Source organism: Pipra filicauda, unplaced genomic scaffold (genome assembly GCF_003945595.2).
Source record: "Pipra filicauda isolate LSUMZ 115617 unplaced genomic scaffold, ASM394559v2 scaffold8_size5757611_pilon, whole genome shotgun sequence".
Taxonomy (NCBI): Eukaryota; Metazoa; Chordata; class Aves; order Passeriformes; family Pipridae; genus Pipra; species Pipra filicauda.
Genome location: NW_024105087.1, coordinates 1,743,932 through 1,769,910, shown reverse-complemented (window position 1 = coordinate 1,769,910; position 25,979 = coordinate 1,743,932). Strand labels below are relative to the sequence as shown.

Sequence of the window (25,979 nt, the reverse complement as noted above, 5' to 3'; positions counted from 1 at the left end):
TTGACCAAAAAAAGCCCAGTATCTTTGCACTAGGACACAAAGGAAAAAAACATGGAACAACGACCAAAGCACTTGCACTGCTCATCATCACAGTCACTACTATCCCCTTGCAAGCCCTACTTCCAAGAAATATCTAAATCTTTTCTCTTAAGATGGCCACAAATCCTTGAAGATGCATTTTCTAAATAGTGAATTAATAACAGGGACTTAGAAATGTGAACAGGAAACAGGTGGGTGGGAAGAGTGGCGAGAAAAGTAACAGGAAACATTATCTTGTGTAAAACAGAATAGTGAGGACAACTTGGTTTTCTGACTAAGGATTGGCTCTGCCACTTCCAGTTGGACTTCAGATTAACAGTGAAATCCAGAGGTCTCTAAGTCACTTGGCAGCTTTCCCAACATAGTGATCACATGAAAAGCAACTTAACTGCCAGACAGATCTTCCTTTTCATGACCTAAGACCATCTCAAAGGAATTGGCTCAGTTTTCTCCTATTTAGGTCAAAGAGAAAAATCAGTAGGTGGACTCATTCTGTAAACATTTATAGATTAAGGTGAAGCAGGAAGAAAAGTATTCCAAAAACATCTATTATAGTGATTCTCATTTAAAAGCAACTACAGGAAAATTAAGACAAAAACCTGACCTGCAAAGCAGTGGGATCGAAGTGACAATGTGAAAGGACCTTTCAGTTGCCGCTAAGAATTCTGATTAGTGCAACCTTGTTCCCTTTCCTGGAAAGCTGTATAGGTCTACTCAGAAATACAAGGCTACCTTTATAAAAGATCAGAAATGTCACCCTTGGGTCAATGTGGCTTTACAATTTTCCACCACTTCCCTCCCTGGATCCGAGACAGACTTCAAGCCTCATTTACTATAAAATAAAGAGAATTCTATCAATTTAATTGTAAAATCCTTGTTTAAATAATTACTTTTCAACCATCACTCATGGAGGTATTTATTTCAGCACAGTCACTATATTTTGTATTTAAAACAGAACATTCTCAATGAAAGACTGAAGCCTTCAATGGAATGAGAAATAATTCAGGATAAACTCTTACACTAGATGCAACATTTGTATGGTTTCCTCCTCAATAAGTTGCCAATAAATGAAAGAGAAAAATACTCTATGCAAAAAATACATCTAACAGTAAACACCTTAACTGTAAGTGCTTTCAGGCTCTACTGACAAATGACTTTAAACATTTTCTAAACACCTCAGCATCTTGATACATATGTTGCACCAAAGTTGATTTTCCTAAGTCACCTTCAGGAATATAAAAAAAATAAACCTGCATGTATCAACTTTGCCATGCTTCAATCAGGAGACTGTAACGATAGCTTACAGAAGGTGTAAGTCAAGACAAGTAGCTACTCAAAATATGGACTAGACTTTCAATAAGTGACTTCTACGGGGTCAGGTATGCCATATCTTTTAGGCAAATCCAAACCTGGTTTGGGGTTGCAAATAAATCTACTTGTTCTCCCTTTCTGTTATAGGAATACCAGTGTGCAAGTGCTTGGATAAATCATCCAGATAAAAAGCAGACTTTACTTTGCAAAGCTGGTAAGGGTCAGAGTTTTAAAAATAAAATCTTTTGGAGGATACACACAAAACTACATTCAGCTATAGACAGTAGTTTAGTGGGTCAGTAAATGAAAGCATATTGCAGGTACACAAAGTTGTACGTGGTTTGTTTTCATATATGCAGCTGCAGATTGAGCTGCCTTCATAAAGCCCCTTCGAAATCTTCATTTCAATCACTAGCCAAGAAAAAAAAAAACACGCAAATTTTAAAAAGTAACACAAGTAATAACATCCTAATACCTGTATGCATCAGTCTACCCCAGGAACTTCAGAACTGCAGAGGTTTCACATGAAATCACTTATAGTCAAGCAGGACGGGCTTTAACCCAACAGCCAGAACTCAGGTCAGTCATAAACAATATTTTCAACTTGGGTGCTTTTGCCAGAAAAGTCAAATGAGAAAACAAACATGCAGAGACAGCACTAGAATATAGGGAATTATTTTACAGTTTTCTGACCTCTTTCTTCAATTCCTGTTATAAACAAGCTCTTTACATAAAAACAGTAATTTTGAAAATGAAATTGTATTTAAGAGATTATACAAGACTACTGCCAAAAAGAGTGTCAAATACATCTGGACTAGAAAAGATAACATGTTGAATCAAAGGCTAAAACCCCTTTAGCAATCAGATGCATATTTCATCCTTAATGAAGGCCTGAAGAGTTCACTTTATTCTGGATGCAGGTATCAAAGCAGATCTCACAAAACATAGGCGCATCATCTAAGGATCTTTTTCACATTAAGAATCCTATTAGAAGGAAAACACTAAAAGGTAATTGAATTTCCCTCAGTTATCTTCATCTCTGTCAGCTCCTGCTACAATAACTTACTCTCCAGAGCAGAGATAACTCAATTCTGTCCAGCAAGCATATGTTATGAATCTCCAAAGCAAACTTGTCTAAATCATTCTGGTCTTCTATCAAGGTTGGCTGTAGATATGAACTCTGACAGAAAGCAAACAAATTTATTGTTATCTTTTAAATAATTTGCTTCCCTGTGCCTTGATGGAAGAATCTAAAGACATAAATGTTGCCACTAATTCTGGAATTATAAAGACTGGTTCACCATTGATTTACCATTCTGTTTTATCAGAAACAAACAAAAAAGGCATGTTAGAGCAGTTTCAGGTTCCTGTCTGCATAAAAATTAAACTATCATCTCATGCTGTAATTGACATTTCTTCATAATATTTATGTTTTGATAGATATTTATGTTTCCACCTGACTGTGTACTGACTGTACAAATAATAACAATGAAAGTATACTCTAAATTTTTCTTTCATCAAAACTCCTAAACTATCAGTAAGCACAAATTCTCCACTCACATAAGTAAACCACTTTGATTTAAAAAGTCACATTTTAGGAAGGTATAATGACTTATCTAGACCAACATCAGAAAAGCAAAACAAAAAGCAGCCAAAGGATGGATGAATTACAAGAATCAGAAGAATTAATTCCAGAAGGAGAGAAGGAAAAATAGTAGATAAGGGCCTGGTCAAACTAACATTAACTGTACAAGTCCTGTCAGTTTGTGATTGTTTTGGCCTGTTCAACATACATGTAAAAAATACTCTGAAGAATGAGTGAATAATGAATTGACAAAGATCCCTGCTGATACTCAGCTACTCAGCTCTACAGTCGTGAAGGAGCTGTGAGGAACTGCAGAGGAAGCTTGGAAGGCCAAGTCATCTTAATAAAACAGCACAGGAACCTCAGTTTAGATAAAGAAACATAGAAAAGAATCTAATTTGAGATATAAAATGAGGGACACTGAGTTCACCTTTATCTTCACTCCTCTTTGCCATAATGAGATGGCATTGTCAATGACAAATAGTCCTAAGAAGCCACCAGCTCAGAACAGGATAATCAGCAAGCACACAGGAATCAAGCAAAGAGAAACAGTGGGAAGAGAACACCACAAATATTGTGCATTTATAAATTCTTTGTGTTCCACATCTGGAATGCTGGCTGCAGTTTTGGGTCTTCCATGAAAAAAGATATGACAGTATGATAGAAGTGAGAAGCATTTTGGAAGGATTCAGAATTAGAATCACTGCCATAGAAGAAATAACTACATAACAGCAGGATTTTTCAGGGTGGGAGAAAAAAGAGAACTCAGGAGCAATAGGAGAATTCTGTAAAACCGTGTGGTATTAAGGACTCTTCCTGGTTAAGTTGCACAAATGGGTTTTCTCACATTAGATGGAGAGAGTCACCAGGAAAAAGCAAGCCAAAGAGATACTGAGTAGGTTGTATGTGAAAGTTTCCAAGAGCTGCTAAACCAGGGACTGGCAGTCCTGTTGAACCTGCAAAACTTGATCCACTCAGAATACCACAGGGCTGCTGTACCTGTACACCACCACCACCAGCACACGTTAGTACCAGCAGCAGCTTGTACAGCCCAGACAACATCCAAAAGAGTGACAGCTACTCTGTGCAAACAAGGAATACAGGATATATATCCCCATGAGGCAAAGGACCTTCTTAGCTATTTGGAATAAGCCCTTCATTACACTTGTTGGACTTAGCCTCCCAACTGTAAGCATTGTGTGTAGTTATCAACTATTATAAGCAACAGCTTTATTCTATTAATTACAACAGTCTAATGAACAGAAGGCGTTCTAAGAAATACTGGTGGTGATCCATGTCTCCCAGCCAAGCTGACAGAGAAAAGGCATTTTACAACACAAGAATGAAAGTAAGATGCCAGTACAATTAACATTCACCTCAGTGTAACTCTTAGCAAAAGCCTACGTGGGTTCAAAGTTTTACAGGGCTAATGGGGGAATAATCCCTGAAGGGGTAACTCATTTCTTGCTGGCAAGCAGGAATCAGAAGTCACTTCAAATTGCAGAAGAGTAGACTGTATTTCTGGGAAAGTGTAACTACATTTGCCCTTTTAATAAACTTCTTTAAGTATCTACAGTTTAAGACAGGATAATAGGCTTGACAATGGACTTATCAATGTGATTAAGTCTTGCTCATCCATGTCACAGTAGGAATCAATCTTTCAAGAAAAGACACAGAGTAGAGCTACTAAGATGATCTAGAGCATGCAGACACCATCTTAAAAGAAAAATCTAGAAGAATAAAACTCATTTAGTCTATTGAACTAAAGTGAGGAGATGTGCTAATTACTGGAATAAAAAAAAAGTAAAAATAAGAAAAGCTAAAGAAAGAAAGACATGTGAAGCCCAAAGATAATAAACACATAATAACAAAGAAATATATTCTAAATACAAGCAAAAATAAATTAGAATTTACAATGGAGCAGAATATTTAAATCCAACCTACTAGTTGAAATACTGAGAAAAGAAACACCTTTGGGTACACGGACCCTGAAGATCTTCTGTGACCTTGTCAGCACCAATATCAGAATTATTTTAATATAATGTCTTTCTCACTTAGATCAAACCAACTTAAAATAAAACACCTAGGAGAGATGTGTACTGTCACCAGTGCCTTTTCTTCAAAGCTGAACAATTCCTAACACTTTTGTTAAAAAGGTGTATAAGTAATGTAAGTTATCTTTGGACAGGAATTTTAGAAGAAAATCTCCAATCAAGCACAACAGGATAATTGTTTTGTTATTGCTAGAAAATTACATTCTATCTACACTGTATTACTTCAGTCAGGAGTATTTTAGAATTATTGTCTGCTATTAGCTACCATAAAAATCTGTACATAAATAATAAACAAGGTAAAAAATACTAGGTAAAAAAAATAGGTGAGAACAACATTTCTGATGGGACCATCTCATCTGAAGCAAGAAATTTCTTATCTGGCTTAGTTTTCATATTGTGTGTATACAAAAATGCAGAAAAACACGGAAAATGTTTTTTATAGATAACAAAAAATGTAAAAAAGATACAATATTAGGGCTTCAAAGGAAACAAATGCCATCCATCAGAATGCTTTTTAAAGACAAAAAAATGCTGGAATGGTTAAGCTGTAGAGAAAGAAGGCTACAAGAAAATGGGATTCTTCAGTAAGTCTGTCCAAAGAAGGATAACAGAATATGTCAGCTATGGCATGTTAGTTTTAAAAACAAAATGAAGCAGGTCAAAAGAGTTCGAGGAAAAATTGCATAAAGCCATAAAAGGCAGCAATAAATTATTTTTCAAACAAATCAGGAGCAGTAAGCCCATTAAGGTGTCTCTGTAGAGCTAATAGAAGATCAAAGGGTAAAAAGAGCTCTTGGAACACATGACCACCACAGAAAAGGGATAGCAGAGAAGTTACAAAAGAAAGCTGACAAGAGACCAAGTGCTAGGACCAGACAATACTCACTCAGGTGATCTGGAAGAACTGTGGGATGAACACAGCTGAGCCAAAGCTACTGTGTTCTTGTTCAAACTGTCTCAGTGACAGGAGAATGAAATGGACTCTGGAGGACACCAGGGAACTACATGGCAATAAGTCTAAAATTTCTAAAAGGCCAACGCATAGCTGTGTTTAAAGCAAAAACCAAACAAAGGAATAAAGACATTGGCAAGAGTCCTCCTTGCTTTTGTAAAGGGGAGTCATGCTTCATTAGATTCCTTTCAACAAGCCACTCGAGACACAGAGAAGAAATATCCAGCTCTTGAATTCCACTGAATGACAAAAAGATATTTAAAGAAAGGCAGGATGAGGCAGGGCATACAGGAACATCCTTATGTGGAAGTTAAGATGCAGTGCCACAGCAAAAGGCAAGTTCTAAAAGGAATGCCTGCTCCCAGTCTAGCAGAAGACAGATCACAGCAGAAGCCTCCAATGCTGTTCTCCAGTCTACTAATTACCCCATTTTCTTCATGTCTATGATGTTCCAATTCAGTCACTGAAGTAGCAGAGCAAAATTTTAAAAGATAATTTATTATTATTATTTCTTATTTATTGTATTAAGATAACATAAAAGATAATTCTGGGTTACAGGAATTGAGGTTTTGGCTCTTTCTGTCAGAGATATTTTTTAGGTTTTCGGGATCTACAAACACTAAACCAACAAGAATTCCACAGCCTGCTCTACTAACACTTCCAGAGCTGTGGAGAGTAAATTAAACTTATTGATACTTTCTAGTGAAAATACTCATCTGTAGCAGTACCTACGAGAGGGGATTAAAAGTTTTTAAAACAAAGAAAAGTTTATGATTCACAGAAGAGAAAAGTAAATAGATGTGTTAAATACTTAAAGGAGTGAAAAAGGCCATAAAAAGTTGAAATCTCATACACGGTGCAGAAAAGACTCATATCTTCATGAGGTTCCTGGGTATTTCTTCAAATTACACTCAGTATGTAAATAACACATCTCATACATTACAAAATGTGGAAGAATCTCAACAAGATACTGTTAAACACTAAGCATTAATTATAATGCAATAAACTTCGTAAGCATCAGAAAAATTAGAATATATTTTTTAATATGAAATAGATACAGATATAAATCTATTTAGTTTCCATATTCAATATGATTTGAACAGCTCAATAATACTTTGATACTTATTAGATTTAATCCTTCACACAGTTTGTCTCATAACTGGGAAAAAATATTTTCCAAAAAATGGTAATGAAGATAACATCACTTATTGTTTCACCAGAGAACTCTATAGAAGAGAGTAGTCCTGAAGTGAATTTTCTTTCCTGATGCTTTAGAAACAATATTACCAAATCACAGAATGGTTTGGGTTGGAAGGGACCTCAAAGATCACCTAATTTCAAGCTCCCTCCCATGGGTAGAGAGACCTTTCACTAGGTCAGGTTGCTCAGAGCTCCATCCAACCCATCCAGGAACATTTCCTGGGATGGGGCATCCACAGCTTCTCTGGGCAACTTGTTCCAGTGCCTCACCACCGAGTGAATCATTTCCTCCTAATATCTAATCTAAACCTACACTTTTTCAGTCTGAAGCCATCAGCCCTTCTCCCATCAGAGCCCCTACATGCCTGTGAAAAAAGGCCCTCTCCAGCTCTCTTGTAGCCCCCTTGCTTATTAAAGCATAGTAAAGGGGAAACCACAATTTTTTCACTCCTTCTGTCATAATTAGACAATACTTTATCCCAACACTTGCCAGAGCATAGGGAAAAATGTTATAACATTCAAACAGAAAAAGAATTTCTCATTTCAGTACCCTTTAGTTCACATGAGGCAATCCTAAAAACTGCCACCTCAGGAGCACGAGAAACTTAATCTTCTAGTTTGGGACTTGCCAACATACTGCAGCAAAACAAAATTGGTTACTCCTCCAATGGAAAAAAAAATATTCTTCTATGCTCAGTGCTCTGTGAAGCATTTTTAATACCTCAAAATGTGTTTGGAAATGAAAGTCAACCTTTTTCTTCCTTCTACCGACAGACAGATGGTGCTATAACACCTGAAGGGCCCAATGCAAAGGGGCAGCATTTATTTAAAAATTTAAATTTGAGAGAGCTAAGCCTGTTCATAACAAAATGCGTAAAGCCTTATTTTTCTGTCAGGGTACATTTAATTTCCTTTGTGTTGCCCCATCACGTTTTTGGAATCTTATGGACACCTTTTGGTTACACTCCTACACAGCACCTACAGCTCATACTACCTGTCATCTCCACATGTTCTGTGAAGAACCATTGCTGCTGACCCACTCTACTAGAGAGAATAACCGCTGAAAGCATTACAAAAATCTTTTGTTCTAATAAATAAGGACACTATCATTAAGTGTGCTGAATAATACTTCATATAAAAGGATGTTGTAAGAGCCACAGAAAGATTTTTTGACGTACAGGTTCAGTAATAAAGCAACTTCTGTTAAAAACATTGGAAAACTATGAAGAATATGGACCCAGTCAAGGATTAAAACTTTCTTTCCCACAGTAACTGTTACATATAGAAGTAGCAATCATCTATGGAAACTACAAAGACACCAAACACCTTTTCGTAATTCTTTCAAGGGCTCTCAAACATTCCCTCTGGCTTAGGGGTATTCTGCCACAACTGATTTCAGTTACTTCCTCTGACTCAAATAACGTATTCCAACATTTAATGCTTAGTACACCGAAGGGGAAAAGATGCAGAACACAGAAGATTATCCATCAGGGGAAGCGCCGAATGTTGTTTTCTGCCAAGGAAACAGAAAGCAAATAGCTACATCCAAGTCACTATTGGAACGCTTGCCTGGCCTTGCATCTTCCCTCTGTCAAGGCAGTGCGAGGATTAAGATTCGTTTCTCAGCATGAGCCATGAAGTAAAACATTCCGTTTATTGCCCCAGCCTATAAATTGACACCAAACAGGAATTAAAACTGTGAGGAAGTCCAAGTCTTCCGCATGAAAAAACATAACTGAGCACGAAAGGGCAACAAATTTTACTGCAGCTGGAAATGCTAGATTTAATTATTGAAGAGAAATCATGCAGAGAAGTTAGCTGCCTAGCATGATTTATAACAAATGCAAAGGGAAAGTCATATGAAATTCTCAGTTAATCAACAGAAACAGCCAATAACAAGAATGCCAGCACTTCATATTTCTATAGATGACGGGAATCTGAAACAAATAAGACCAAAAATTCCAGGAAATGACACCACACAATTTTTTTTTTAAAAGACCCTTTGAGGAGGCAGGTTAGTCTGTAAATTACAGCAGCAGTTACATTTCACTGAAAAAATTACCAAAGGATATGTTTTCCTCAGAATGAAGAATCCTTGTCCACCCATTATACAAAGTTTTCTGAAAATTGTGTTGCACTCACCACTGCTCCTCTACACACACCACGACGTGCAACATCATGAATAGTTTTGTATTGTACATTTTCACCCATTTTCCTGCTTCTTCATGTGAATCTTCCAGATGAGAAAACCCCCCATGTTGCCAGAACATTCATCAAAAAATACTTTAGACAAGCACTGAGATATGGTATCACAGATTTTCGACAAAATCCAGTAGTGCCATTCAATAGCAAAGTAAACCTTCACTAGAAAGACCAAACACTGATGCCTAACAGCCCGGGCCTAAAACCCTTGCAGGTTTACTTATTTAGAATTCTATAAATATGTATATTCACCCACAAATACACAAAGAGATTTATATAAGACAGGAGGCATATCCAAGGCAATGGGCACTCCTGTAATAAATTATAAAATAAAGTCAATTAGAGTACAAAATTCCCTCCCCCTCCTCACACCAAATCCAATTATTCCCACAGGCCTGGGTCTGCAGCAGTCTGCACACATAATCTAAGACAGTGCGAATCACCACATTTTTCAAGGTCATTTCTAGAAAACAATCCGGGTGGTAGCATGAAACCAGTTGTTGGAATTCAGGCATAAAGAGGTTCCTCTTCAGGATTTTCAGGTCTACCAAACACTCAGGGTGAGATTTTAAAAAATGCCTAAGAGACATGAGCACATAAATCCCAGGGACAATGGGCAAAATTTAAGGTTATAAGGGTTATAAGTTATGTTAGGAATGCTCATGTTTCCACATTGACTGTAAATACGTGTGTTTCACTGCCACTTCACTAGAGAAATAAGTGAAATATTGCTTCATCAGGCTTCTCTGAGGCTCAGTCACACTGTAAAATGGGTAAGTATGTCTCAGGTCTCCTTGTGACCTCCCCATATGTCTACTTTCATAGATGTAACTACTTACAGAGGTAGCAGTGAAAACATAGGTGAAGAAACTATTAGGAAAAAAAATTAAAATAAAAAGGCTGACCTTTGTATTCTGCCACAGAAAAACCTCTCACAACCAATCCTTCACCTCCAAAACATGTTTTTGGGTTTTTGGTTTTGGGTTTTTGTTTTTTTTTTTACAATACCAGCTTAGAAGGAAGACAATATAACTGGTTTGCTCAAAATTTGTTACATTACTTATATTATGTCCTATTATGAAAAGGAGAGGCCTGGCATCAAAGTGAAGACTTTTTTTGTCTTTATCCAGGCTGCTAAGGTATAGGGTAGAGCCCCCTAGAGAGGGCAAAAAATTGCATGAGCTTCCCACGAAGGAAGCAGAGCACCTCCAGCTTGAAGGAGCTTCTGGAGTTCAGGACTGCAAAGGAGGGGTTTGCAATGCAAATGGAGACAGAGACTTCTGATTAAAAGGAAGAATCATAAAAATAGCCAAGCCAGTGACAGATGCCCTTCTTGTTATCAGACACAGAAGCAGTGGATGGGTTTTGCTGCTGTTCAAGACACTTGAAGTTTCTGAAAGAGAGAGCATTGTAAGGAAAAGAGGAAGAAGATACAAGGAGAAGAAAGATTTCTTTTCAAATCCTTTTAGTCTAAATCTATCTCACTCAGGCACTCAGAGTCTACTGCATATCTAAAGTTATAGCACTAACTAGAACAGCAGGCCAAAAAGAAAAACAAACCCAAAACTATCCCTGCTTTAGAGACTCTTCCTGTGCTTTTGTCATCCTACTTTATGGAAAGGGTTCCTCTCAGTATTCTGACCAACGCAGGGTCCCACCACATGGAGACACAGCAAAGCCCAATGAGACATTATGCAGCAAAGTGTGCATGTGCTGCATTTGCTGTTGTTTCTTTGTCTCCTCCTGGCTATGAAAGAATTGATAGGTGGACATTTCTTAATCCATTTCTGGAAGGAAAACATCTGTCCTATACTCGCAATGAATTAAGAACCAAAAAGGAGTGGTATCTTTCCCTCTGGACCCTGTGCAACTTTTAAAATGTCCCCTGACGAATAATTTCTTTTATCACATTTCTCAAGTGCAGTGTTCGGCATAGCAGTGCCTTTCCTATATTACCTATTTTCCTAGGTTTTTCTGTCCTCTTACAATGACCATCCTTTCTCCATTTATAACCAAATACTATACAATAATACATAACTACAGAACCTGGGTAAGAAGCTTGTCCAAATTTCCCATCACTTCCTTCTGCCTCTGTGTGGCTGAAATAACACACTTCAGTTTTAAACGATGACAAGATAAATTGCCTTTTACTTTAAAATTACCCTGGTACCATGGTGCAAATGTGTCCAAAATCTGACACACGTATTGCAAGGCTCATCTTTGTCATGACTTTTAGAAATGGAGAATTAAAGCCAGGTAGTAGTAAACTTACTACAGATCTTTAAAAAGAAAATTGAAAGTTGGAATTTTGCTGACCCAATGTTATCATATGTGATATGAAACACCAGACATGCAAGTCTGAATAAAAATGAAAAAGGGGTAATAGTCCTTTCCTCATTCTCATCTATCTCTGGTCTTTATCCCTCAGTCAACTGGATTCATCTCTGTTCTCCCCACAGCTCAGGTGGCAAAGTTTTCTTCTGATCTAAAACCACAAATGCTTGCCCCAACCATTTAAAAAACAAAAAAAAGCAAAACAAAAAAACCCAAATGAAAACCAAAGCAAAAAAACAAACGAAAACCCAAAACAAAACAAACCTGCAGCTTTGCAACTAGCAATTACCAGAATCACAAAACGTTTTAAAATGTGATCAAATCCACATTTGCACATACCATTTTTCAGGGCTATGTGTTATAGGATCACTCTATTTTCCAAGAAATGGTTCAATCTTTTTGTTGTACACAGGATCTGCTCACTTTCTTCAGCTATCACATCTTAAGACGTGATTGGTGCAAAATATTTGTGTCAAATGTTAAAATTGGAGGAACTCACAGCATAAAAATCACGACACTATTAAAGACATGACCTCTGGTTAGGGAAGTCTCTGAGCTGCATATCTCTGTATGATGAGACAGAATTTATCAAAGTACAGCCTATTTGCTTCCTTTTACAACCGCTCACACACGGACACACGCCATGGCAGACAGGATGTTTCATTCAATGGACTGACTACGCAGAGTCTCTTTTATGACTGGGAGAATATCATCATTTCAACTCATTTCCCAAGAACAGATGGAAGATGAAGAGGAAATCCAGGAAAAGCATGTATGCAGGTGACCAAACCACACCAGTCAGGCTAGCCAAAACAATCTGTAGCTTACAGCTTATCATCTGCTACTCTGCTTCCTTCCAGCTCCTCAAGATGGAGAAATAAAGCAGATCAAAGGTTCCATCAATTGTTTCAAAGACCTTTTGCTCTTATTTACGAGTCCCACCTGTTACATTCCTGTAAGTGTGTCCTGACATGAGTGCTAAGACCAAAACAGGGGTATCAACATCGACACCCTTTCACACAATGGGAACACACCTACCAATTGCACACACAGCATGTCAGCAGCCCAACACAGCACAGATCCATCCCCACCAAGCGATGGAATAGCTCTGGTCTAGTCAAGTGGCAAATCAATTTCTGGATGTGACAGAAGAATGCCAACTCTTCTATAGCCTGGAGCACCACTTCAAAAAGCTGTGAGAAAGACCATGGCTAGAAAGTACCATTGGGTTGAAACAAGTCAAGCACACTTGATAGGATGTGAGAAATGCAGACCATGCCATGGATGGATGGAAGACGGTACACCAGAATTTCTGACTGTTAATGTGGTACCTGCAGATTCAGATGGATATGAGTAATCATTCCCCTTCCACAAAGAAACACAACAGTGACTGAAATCTGACAGGTATCAGTAACCCTGACTTCATGGGACACCAGGTTTGTTGTTCAAGCATTTGATAGAATCCAAGCTATATATCCTCAGCTTTTACACCTGTGGAAGTCATGCTGGATCAAGGTTTTTCCAACACAGTACCAAAACTAAACTGGATAAACAGACTGCTGCTATTTTAGTATACTAGTTTCTGTTTAAGTTCCACCTGATGAGTTAAACTTCTTGAACCATCATACCGAGAAAGCACAAATCCAAACCAGCATCAACTGAAAGTATCAGCCAACTCTCACCCTAGAGAGTTGTCACAGCAAAACTCAGAGCTATATTAAAAATGTAAGTTGATGCTCAGCCTAAATTTCTTCCAGACATCATAAAAGGTGTCTTGAAACTGAAACAGGGCTAACAGTGAAGTTGTCACTGAACAACTGGATTCACTGATAGCCTGTATTTACATGACAGAACCCTTTACTTCTCACATGTTTTCTCCATGCCCACACTCCCCTTTGCGAATAGTTAGCATGTGAAGAAAAAAAGTGGGCTGTTCATCTAATCAATAATGCCATGTCATGCATGGAGCTTCTGCATAAATCCAGAGCACAAAGATGTCAAGCATGTCCCACTCCAGTGACTATCGGGCAACGAAGTAAAAAGATGCACTTTTCATCTCCACAGGACTGTCGCCAAACCCTTGATGTAATAAATGAAACATGCCTGCTATTTCACCATTGCAAAATGGTACTGTAGATATCTTACAGCATCTCTGTTTGCAGGAGGGGGTAACTAGCTCTAGATGAAGTGCAGATATGTTATTAAACAACGCACAGCTTGAATCCTGGGGCCAACACAGATGACCTTTAGAACATAAGCACTGTCTAAGACAAATATGCTTTCATCTTTGGGGAGTATTTTTTCAAGTAGAGATTTAAGAGAAAAACAGTTTAAAAATACGTTAAGCACAAATGTGCCTTCAATCTCTTAATGCTTCATTTTAAAAACAAAACCACAAGTAGTATCACATGTCAGAAGAAAGACTAAGTACACTTTAAGCAGAATATTAGTGAATTTAGTGAGATTTAGCTTTATTTTCATTTAGCCCAATAATTAAAGCACAGAGAAAGGATATGTAATGTAACTGAGATCCAAAATTGGAGGTATGAACAAAGTGATTCAGAAAAAAGGCTTGTATTTTATTACAAATAATACAAGTTTATTACAAAAAAAAGACCATCGTTTCACTTTAGAATCCCTTAATTGGGGTGAAAATATGAAAACATAACAAAACCACACAGAGGCATGTAAAACATAAGGAGAATGGTTTTAGAGAGGGATTAAGTCAAATAGCAAATGATACAAAAAGAAAAAAAAGTAATTTCTCATTTTGCACTTCACAGGCTACTACCATCTATCTTCAGTAAAGCCAGGGTTTTTTTCAGCTCTATCTTGACTGTGATGCTAAGCAGCTTTAACATATACAGTGATATTTGCTAAATGGAACAGAGCAGCATTGGTATGATAAAATTATTTCCCCTACAAACTAGGGTGTGCAGATTTCAACAAGGTCTGAGCTGCTCCACTCAGCCTGGTTTTCCATCAAAGTTATTGGCAAACTTATCAAATCACCCTATGACTGCAAAGCACTTCTCAGAATGGAACCTCCTGTGCTTGAAAAGCCCATATCACACACTGGAATCCTCAAACCCAGTGGGCTTGTTAGGTTTTAGTGGGGTTCCTCTGTTTTTTTTGTTTTTTTTTCAAAAGGATTTCATTTCTTACCTCAAATTCAGCATGGCGGTTGATATCCTCTGCTCTCTGTCGGCTCAAGATAAATTCTGCTTCATTAGCCACTCGTACCAAATGGTCCTTCATGGTTTGACTCAGCAGCCTGAGGACAGAGAATATTTAAGAACTGCCCTGAGAGAATGAAGTCGGAAAAAAAAATCTGTAAATACAGCACATATACAAATATTTTGAGCTCTCCTAATTGACTTCATTGTGTTAAGAAAATGGTATAAAATAAGGTTGAGCGGTAATACTCTGGCAACTAGTAAAATTGTATTTCGACAGTAAACCAAAGTAAGTATTAAACAAAATGTAAACACTCTAGACAGTCATTTGTTTTACCTGAAACAGAAATATGTAAGAAAACATTTCACATACACATACCACAATATAAAGAAAAGTAAGCAGCTTATGCATATAAACATCCACAGTTAAAGCTCTAATGTAACTGATATAAAGTCTAAATTAAAAATTGTGAATTGCAATGCAATATAGTTTTTTCTCCAAATGCAAAATTGAAATTTTATGCTAAGTATACGTTTAAGTAATATTTTCAGGATTATAAACATTCTCAGTCTCACAAATGAAATGCTAAGATATACATTGTTCCAGGTTATGTACAGAAAAAAGCTGTAATTCAATCTGAGATTTCTGAGGCCTTCATAAACCCCGAGTTTATGAATGGCATAAGAGCTGACAGATTGAATTACAACCCAATTATTCTGTGAGTTCACATATTGTTACTAAAAACATTTCCTTTTTAATTAGTTACACTGGGATTCATAGTTAAAACTGCCTATACAGGAGCAACACTGTTTTAGAAGGTGCACATTTCCATAGGATCACTCAAACATACACCAGATAAACCCATTACACGTTCTACTAATTAGTTCTTAAAAATATCTCTTATTAAAGCTTTTTTCTTAAGGTTTTCAACTATAGAAAAAGAGTAGTAGAACATAAAATCATTTGTTTGCCTTGCACACATAAGCTAAAGTACATTTCAACAAGTTCACAGTCTAATAAGAGCCTGTCTTTATAACCACAGGATTTATTGTGCAGGATGTCTTCTAATGCATACAATGTTAGTTCTATCCCAAATAACTTATTTATCTGAAATAAGGTTCCACCTGTCTCTAACTGTATATTTGAAAGTATGATCATCAGTGCTCTGCTTTCTCTTTTCCAATGCCATTCAGAATTCCACACTTGGAGTAGACTTGCAGGTCACAAGCCTACTCCCGCGAGAAGAAATCCAGAGGCAGAACAACACATTTGTTCACTGCCCCTCTCATTACACGGCTTGGAAAACTGCAGCACAAAAGCCACGTGAGGCCATGAGCTCATGAACCAGCCAAGCTGGTGGATTACTGTCTCCCCATGCATGAAGTCTTGAAAAAAGAAATATGCATAACTCACTATTTGAAGCACAACTTCACCTTCTGTTTGGGGAGGCTTGTACAAGAGAAGCCTCTATTTTAAAACTACATTATAATTATTTTAATTTTTCTATTTAATAACTTTTTAGAATGGAAGTAGCTGCTGATCAACAAACATGCAATTCTGCCAATTTATCTGCATGCATTATTGACTTTACTTTCAAAGACTTGCAGAACCAGCATTGCTGCAATAATGTAAATTCAATATCGTAACTTCTCATGACATAAAATTGAGAAAATAAACTAGTTAAGAAGGCATTGTTCATGCACCGATAAAATAAAACCCCCAAACCTCTGTCTCTACAATTTACAATGATGTTCAGTTAAAATAAATATCTACAAATAAACCAGCAACAAGAAATTTTGCATAACCAATTTCATAGTCTGGGCAGATTCCAGGCGTTTGACTCTATGATCCCCAGTAGCACATTTAAATCTGACACAGAAGCTTTTAAATAAACATTTTTTTATCAAAGTACAAACTGACTAAAAATGCAGGGGGACCATAAATACTCATGTATGACAATTTACATGTAACACAGCTCAACACCATGCCATTACTTTCATTGAGTTTCTCTATACCAGTATCTTCTGCTAGCCTGATCAGGCTTTGAAAAATACTAGTCATCCTCTAAAAGGTCTACTTTAATGTAACAATCAGTATCCTCTAGAAGTCCCACCTTTTTTCATCTGTTCAAGAAATCACCCTATATAGTAATTGTTCTAACACTTTACATTTAGTAGATAAAAAGGAAAACTGTGTTGTAACCACTGTTGGCCCATCACGTTAGCGACTGTATAATGGCACTAGCTATACATTTGCAGACATGATGGACATGTTCCAAACAAAGCACAAAACTACATTCCCTCACATAGGAACAACGTTCTCAAAACAGAATAGAAGTGTACCCAGTGAAAACAAAGAGCTTTCAAGTCTCAGAAAGAGCTTTGTCTCTTATGGATCAGTTGCCACTTCTGTCATCCACACCTCTCCTTACTACTCCCACACACTTGCCTCATTTTCTCTATGATACTCCATACAGGGCTAGGTCAGCTAGATAAAACTGAGATGTGATTTTGTAGATAAATCCTAGTTGAACTTGTCCTTCTGCCAACCAAGAATTCTTACAGCTAACAACCAAGGAATTGTCAGAGCTTAGCATAAGCAACTACTGGTAACTTCAAGCTATTTTCAGAGAAAGCTAAATGATTCATATTATTATTCAATTACTTCTGTTCTTACAAATTCCCAAATGCAGGAATGAAAGGTCTTAACAAAACAACGATAAAAATTATTTACTCACATAAATGAAGTCTATATGAAACATTATACTGGTTTATACCATATGTCAGCTGTGTTCATTCTTTACTTTCAAGAACTTTAAATTTTAATCTTCTTTTTCAGTCACCTTTTCCAAACACTGCATTTGCTTAGATTAACTTTCTTACAACAAACAATTCAAGTTGTATCATCACCTAGGGCAGTTTGGATTTTCTTTATGAAAACAGTATCCACACACACTGCACACCACTCAGATTTCTATTTCGAAATTACCCCTAAGTGTGGGACGTTGCAAACTAAATATATATCTATAAATAAATGTAATGATGGCATGATATAAGAGAGGAGTCTATAGCCACCATTAAAAATCAAAGGCCAATACAAGCTCACAGCACCTGTATAAATGAACATCTTTGCTTATATGTCTAAAATGAAGTTTTAATCATCTACTAAACACTAATTTTGGTAACCTTGGCAGCTGTTACTTTATGGAAAAGGTAAATAAAACATTGAACAGAAAGCTCACTGCTTTCAATAGAAACAACTCTTTGTAGCCAAGAGGACCAATGCTGAAGCAAGGAAAAGAATCTGACTCTTGCTGAAGTGTTAGTTCAGCTCCAAACTACACACAACACATTTGGTACATGTGGGAGAGGCTGCAAACCGTATTACCTAGATCAGGTGATTTTTAGGGACAAATGCTTTCTTCTTAAGGAAAAGTTTAGAAACATCGAGTTTGCCTCACTATGATAGTAAGTGCACTTCATGATTTAAAGGATCATAATGGTCCTTTCTGGTTCCTGCTCCGGCCTCCTGCACAGATTCTACACAGATCATTAATGTCTTCTTCAAAATGGTTTCACTTCCTCCATCAAGTCTGTACTTTATGTTTGAGCTACAGCATACCTTTCCCTTTTTCTGCACTTTTTGACTTTTTTTTTTTAAGAGCATACCTTCACTTTTTGGGGGTTTTTTTTGTTTGTTTTTTTTTTAAGGTTTGAAGATCATAGCATCATGGAATGACTTGGGTTGGAATTAACTTTATTAAAGATCATCTAGTTCCAACCCCCTGGTGTGGGCAGGGACACCTTCCACTAGACCAGGTTGCTCAGAGCCCCATCCAACCTGGCCTTGAACACTTCCAGGGATGGCACATCCACAACTTCTCTGGGCAACCCATTCCAGAAAAAAAGATACTTTACACCATGTTCTCCCACAAAGAAGTTCTATAATATGGTAATTAGTGCTAATTAAAATAACCAAACAGATAAAAAACACAAACAAAAAACCCCCAGTCATAACTATTTCTTGCCTGGCTTTTATCCTGACTTTTTACCCAGCAACTAGATCACATTAGTTCTTCTGTCAAATAAAAATTCTACCTAAAACATCTCTAAATACTTTTTTTCTACAGCAAAAGGACATCTTTGCCTTTCACTGAGTAAACACATAGATTAATTTCTTCTTTCTTCCAAAGTATGCACATCCAAGCTGAAACAAAATCTCTAAGTCTAATAATTTCCTTCTTGCTTCATATATATGCAGACCCATGGACCATGCTTCCCTTATACTACTATCTCACATATCTACTTATTTTTTTCAGTGTTATTAAACACCAAAATACTGCTGAAAGTGGCAATTTACACTCCACTTTCCCTGCCAGATTCCCTTCTCATTTGTTTTTATTTATGACACGCTACTGAGTTAGGATTTTTTTTTCTTATCTTAACATGAGAAGACTGTGGATGGATATGTTCTGTAGAAGTTAGACACGATATCTACGATTTTAAAGACTCTGGATAACAGGTCTACTCATCTGCTTTCAGTGCACACCAGATTCCAGGTCTCAGACAGACTTTTATTACTTCGTCTAAGCAGTTTCTTTCCAGACTAAAATATTTAAAAACATGTGATTAACTTTGAAAAGAAGAGCAGCCTAGTAAAAACAAGCAAGAGAATGGATTCCACGCTGGAAGTTCAATATATACTTGCATACTTTGCTGGGTCAGGAATGAAGTGCTAAACCACTGAAAGGAGTTCCAGATAAATACATGAGACAGACTGATTTTCATTGTCATGGAAGAGAAAACCATGAGAATCAGAGCTAGAACTCTTTCTCTGATTTCTGACTGCTGAATCCTTAGATGATCAAGTAAAAAGTTAAGCTTCTCCTAACATCAGGTAAAAAAGAGGAGGTAGAAGAGGGAAAAATGGAACAGAAAAATATATGCAAGCAGAAGCAAGTGAGAGATTGAGAAATCCTGGGTTAGCATTACTGATGTCCAACAACTATCAATTTTAGTCAAAGTATGAAAACAGCTTTACAATAGGTGACATTTAAAACAGCTATTTAGGCATAAATCTATCATGAAGTACTACAGGGAGAGACTGTGTATGTTCCAAACACTATCATAGCGAACCCTGAGACAGCCAAGAGAGGTAAGCTTTCCTACTTGCACTCCTCATAAACACACCACATGAGAGATCCTCTAACTTCAAAAGGAGATATGTTCTGCAGGGATACACACTTTATGGGATCTTTTACGGGATCTGACTGTTCAATGTGTTAAGTGCTGGAATTACTGACGCAAGGAAGTTTTAAAATTGCTTTGTGGAACACATACTTTACAGATCTGCTATTCAATTCTCAAAAATACTAAGCTAAGTCCATAAGGTCCTGAAGACTGAAGTTTGAACACATTTATCCCCTTAAAATATGAAAGGGGGGAAAAAAAGCAAAGTCCCAAAATTGTGCGGACTCGTCAAAATGCTGACTTGGATATGCAACAGCATAAAATGTAACAGCACTTTGAAAAGACAGCTAAGGAGGGACACACCAATCCAATCTTTTCTATCTAGGAGAGCCTCTTAGGACACGTCAGAGCCTACTGAAAACTGTAGTGTTCACATTCCAAGAGACACTGCATACTCTGATTTCTGAAAATGTACCATAAGATAGCAATAGTACAATACGCACAAGAATGCAGCATAAATTTCATTCATTTATTTTTTAAAAGCAGATATTACCAAAAACTTTCTGCATTAAAAAAAAAAAAATAATAATTTCCAGGCACTCAGAAGTGTTTTATGAATTTCCTTTTTCATAGATCCAGCAAATTAGTTACGTATCTCACAAGCAAAACCTACCTTTGTCACATACATACCTTTCAAAGTAACTCTTTCCAATAATAAAAGTTTACATTAATTTTTAATTAAGACGTAGTTCTCCCCAAAAGCTTCTGCTTACCCATTAAATTGCAGCAAAGATGCAGTTACTCAAAATGATGCAATTTAAATCCAAGCACAAGTAATCAAAATTCAGTGAAACAAAGAAACTGTTTCAAAAATGGTTGTGCATGTCACAGGATACTTAGTGCACACACAAAAAAAATCATGTAGTGTCAAGAACCCTACCTCAAGTCAAGTTATTTGCCTTTGAAATACATCCAGGCTACAATTTCTGACGTTCAGCACATTTGAAATGTTTTTTAAAGTCTAGCCTAATGGTCTTCCACAGTTCCAATTCACACATAAACAAAGCCTCTCCTGCTACAAAAACAAACCAATAACATAAAAACTCAGAAATCGCCAAAAATCTCTTTTACAAAACCTACCACTTAAACAGAATGGGTTGCTAAAAATAAAAAGGAATTGTGGAAAACACCCTTTTTTTTCTCTTACAAATCAAGACTAAGGTGCAGGTTCTGTGTTATCAGAATCTCAGGACAAGGAGGCTGCAGCAAGGAGGGGAGCAGACTGGTAGCAATCAATTCTAGTTTGGACGTGACTGCATTTACCATTTTTTTTCCTGGTCAATTATGCACGAAGTCTGTCAGTTATCATCCATTTTTTCATTAGTAGCTGTATTTTTCTAACTATTTTCCATCACAAGAGTTGCTCCTATGGCAACACACGCTCTAACATTCATTCCTTGAGAGTGACCGCAGTGCTGCAAGTGAAAGACAACCGAGTGGGGCAGTCGACATCTGTCCCCTATTTTCCCTTCGGAAGGAGTCCAAGTAATTGGCCAACTAGTTTGATTGCCAAGAATTTCAATATGACAAATATTTGCATCTATGATCAGTCAAAAGCAATACGTACAACTTAAGACAAGGAACAGCAGGTGACATATATAGAAATTTTCTTAGTACAGTTCTTAAAAAAAAAAAAAAAAGCTATAGAAATATAGATGATTACAGCATTCCAGATTTTATACTACTAGATGTTAAGTATTGAAAGAATAATACCAGTTACATTTGGAGAGTTTTGGGACCTTTTTTTGCTTGTCTGGTGGAATTTTTACTTGCTAAAGATGTTAAATTTGCATGCTGTCTGCCTTCCTTCTTCTCTCAAAAAATGTTGAATTAATTGGATAATTCCAAAAATTATTTTTAATAGAAGGCTATAGTTTATCAAAAAATAATAATTTTAAATCCAATAGAGCATAAAAATCCTTGCAAGTATCCTTTTGGGAAAAAAAAAACAAAACCAAACTGTTTTCAACTACACCAAAAGACATATTAGAAAATCTTTTGATATGGAGGGGAGAATTTTGATTAGATTTCATTACTCATTAGACAGTAGAGAATGTAGCAATAAGAAAAAGCTACAGAAAAACAAACTTCATTAGTTCTGCTTCTCCAAGATACACTTGTGAATCCCTTAAGTTTTGGGTTTATTGGTTTGGTTAAGGATTTGAAAAGGCAAAGGAGAAGAAATTAAACATAGACTGTGCGGTTTTAATGAGGTTATCTTTCAACCAAACATTATGTGATATTTTTTTCAAAGCAACTGCTGTGTGAATATTCATTTACAAGTGTATAAAAATGTATGTATAGAACACTAGTCTGTAATTCTTTGGATGGCCAAGAAAACTATGCTTGAGAAAATTAAAATTAAGCATCTTCAAGAGTCTATTCAACTGAAAATTGGAAAGAATAATTGCTGCAACATGCTTAGGAGACTGATCCCTCAACCCCTGCCATGCCAAACTCATTATCACCCCAAAGGGGATAATAACTGTCATGCCTAGTCTCGAGCTCGAGTACGTTTGTTAGTGCACTGACTGATACAGAAAACAAGGTCCAGCATAAGAGATGCTTCACACTAAAGTGTGCTAATGAATCAAAGCGACAGGAGAGAGTTTTAACCTTCACAGAGCAAAGGAGTTGTTTGCTAACTAGTCAAGTAGAGGAAATAAGAGCCTAACAAAAGCGACATTTGTGCATGCAAGGAAATAAAACAAAGCTGTTTGGGTTTTTTTTTAAGTTCATAAATAATAGCTGGGCCATCTTGTGCAGAAGGAGGAGACATAATTAGTTCCAGGGTGAAAAAAAGGAATTAATCTGGACACCTCCGAAGTCTCTTGGCCATGACAGTGAACTAGATCACACCTAAGGGATGGTATTGGTAAACAAATTCCATCATCAGTAAGCTCTCAGGTTCAGGCTCCAAAACAGGCTCTCCCTAAAGGGAGGACCTGAAGGTGAAAGGCAAGCACAAAGAAAGAAACCTAGACTGACAGAAGTTCAGCAGGCTAAGGAAAACATTTTGCAACCTATACTTACTTCTGCTGCACAGATGGCTCAGTATGTGGAGAAGCCGTGGGTACAGGCACCTTTTTAACAAGGTTTCAAAGAGCATTAACAGCGTTCCCAGACATTACAATAATAGCGAACAATACTTGCTCTTTTTTATTAAAAACAGCTTAATGTTCAGTGTAGCAGTGTACTGAAATTGATGTTTGTTTTCCTGCACAGAAAGAAGTTATTCTCCCATACCTGCTCCTTTACCTTTTCACTTCTATTCTGTAGCTTCCTGGTTTTCTGTGCAGGCTTTTTACTTTTTACAATGCTTTTAAACTGTCCTTCAAGACTTCGGTTGTGTGTTTCAGTTTTAGGTAGGTTTGCAGTTCTGTATTTCCACAAAAAAGCCTCCTGTTTAGAGATTGTTCTTCAGTTCAAGATTCAAAATTTCACTAGGCACAAACCAATCAGTTCTGCTATACATGTGAAGTAGATGTGATATACCTGGAAAGCCTGCGAGCAACTGTGTGTTGTGAACATTAGTTAGTTGTGAACATGACGAAATTCAGACCAACACATTCTGAGTGCAGCACACACACTGGAGGCCTTATGAGTCCCAGAGAAAAACTTTCTGCACATATTTCTGTCCAGGGAATCCTAGCCAAAACATGGCAAGCCTAAACATAAGACTTTCAACCGCTGTGAGAGAGAGAGGTACATTGATACCTTTCACATAAAACCAAAAAATACATTTGAAAGCAAGTATAAGAAGAGATTTATATCTCCTCTTCCAGACCTCTTCCAGAAAGATTTTTTCAGTCGTCTTATTTGCCTGATAAACAAAACCTGTAGAACACATCTCAAACTGGAATATCCTCTGGCATTGTTAGTTCAAAAAACTAGAAATAAATATCAGGAACAAATCCCTGGTTTACAAAGGTTATAGGATGATCACGATTTTCTCCACCAAGGCAGCAGACAAGAGAAATTCTGTGACACCACAAAAATCTAGGCAGTTCTTCCAGTCCTTAATTTTATTTTATTTATTCCAGCTCTCACGCCATGGTACCCTACAGACATCCTTCCTTACTTGCTGTACCAGTTCTGTCCTTTGTTCAACCACCTTCTCTTCTTTTCTTGTGCACTTCTAGAAACAACTTAAAATTCAGTTTTTATTATAAAATCATGCAGCTAAGGTCTGAATTGGTATCTATTTTTCTTAAGTTTTAATTAAAAGATTTCAGCTTCTGGAGTTTCTCAGATTATAGTGTTATGGTAAAAATACATAAAAATAGCAAATACAAGAAAATCCAAGGTCGGAAGTGTTTTAGTCTTAGTTTATGCTCAAGGAAAATAAATGCAAACTGCACAAAGGGAAGAAATATAGAATATAGTTCCTGTCATACGAGGGATAATAGTTTCATTTTAGTGAATGCTGAAAAGCCACAAAGCACAGCAATGACCGATTCAGCAATAACTTTAAACAGCAATGGAGAAAAATGGAGACAGATAAAAAAAAGCCATTCTTAAGAAATTAATCCCCTCTCCTCTTCACCCTAATGAAAGTTATGTTCCCACTTTAAAAAAAAAAAAAAAAAGAAACTAAAACACAAGTCTGCTACAAGTCAGAAATGAAGTAACAATTACTTAGGCATTTTCTTCTAACCAAAACCACACTTTTCAGTCTTCGAGGGATCATTTGTCCCTGAGACAACCACTCTGCTCAGGCCAGACTACAGGTTATTGATGTTGTTTATGGAGGTGGGGGAGTGATTCCATCTGTCTGTGATGGGCACTGCAGGTTTTGAAGAGAAAACAGTCAATCCCAAGCAGTTTACTGATAGAATGCTCTCTGAAAGCCTGACCTGGACAAGCTGAACAGCTACCAGGTAACTGCTACTTACAGCTCAGTCTCAGCAACTGATTTGTTCACGATAATCATCTTACACAGATGAACCCTATATTGTGGTTTACATGTGTGTGGGATCTCTATGTTATCTATGCTAATAAAACATTAATCAAGGGCCAAATTTATAGCGGGCATTTTGTAAGGAAGGTCAAGACAGGTCAGCCTCACATAATAGGAAACAACTACAGGCTAGATCTTAACACTGTAACTGAACACCCTTGTTACTTTACCTTGGCCCTTGGGATCAAGACTAGTAGCAAAATGTTTTTTCTGTCTGAGAATGGTGTTTCTCCTACCATAAACTGAAATGTAACCATCAAAATGGCCATTATTTTTACGTATCTTGAGAACATCCACACATTTTAAGAGAAAAATTCTCAAATAGCCATTTTCCCCTTTCCTACAATGACAAAAAGATATTTATATAGCATATTAATTTATGTGATAAATGATTTTGTTTTGAATTCAGTAGCTGTTCTAGTAATGTAAAATTTATTGTCTACTGGGATTCTTATGAGCTGAAGTTACTAACAGAATTCAGGTTTAAAGAAATGGCTTTTCTTATAGCACACCTTAGCTAATTCATTAAGACACGTTTAAAAAAGTCCTTAGAAAAAAAGTAAATATTGCTCTTGTCTGCCTCAACATTCAATTCCTAATGAAGAAAATACTGATGGTTCTGAATAGTCACTACAAGTCAAAGAGCATGGCCTCATCACCTGCTCTGTCATTTTCTATAAGTTCCAGTAATACACATATAAAGTTATGGCTAGAGCATAAAACTAATTGGCAATATTAACAGATTTTTTTTTCCTTAAAGGGACTCCTTTCTATTTTACGAGGTAGATCAGAAATAAATGAGCAAACTGGAATCTAATTTTTGAAACAGAGGCTTATCTTACTGTTCCTAGCTATAATGTCTCTCAAATACCAATTCCCTTTCTCAAGAGATTAGCTGAATACAAATTATAGTTTC

The 25,979-nt window shown here is 36.8% G+C and overlaps 1 protein-coding gene across 2 annotated transcripts in view; it reads right to left on the bottom strand.

Moving 5' to 3' along the window:
* Positions 1-25,979, bottom strand: part of LRBA (LPS responsive beige-like anchor protein) — a 402,048-nt gene that overhangs the window by 244,807 nt on the left and 131,262 nt on the right. For both annotated transcript variants that reach the window (XM_039391039.1, XM_039391040.1), the window contains one exon: positions 14,843-14,951. In XM_039391039.1, coding sequence (XP_039246973.1) covers positions 14,843-14,951 — 109 coding nt within the window. The remainder of the gene's footprint in view (positions 1-14,842; positions 14,952-25,979) is intronic.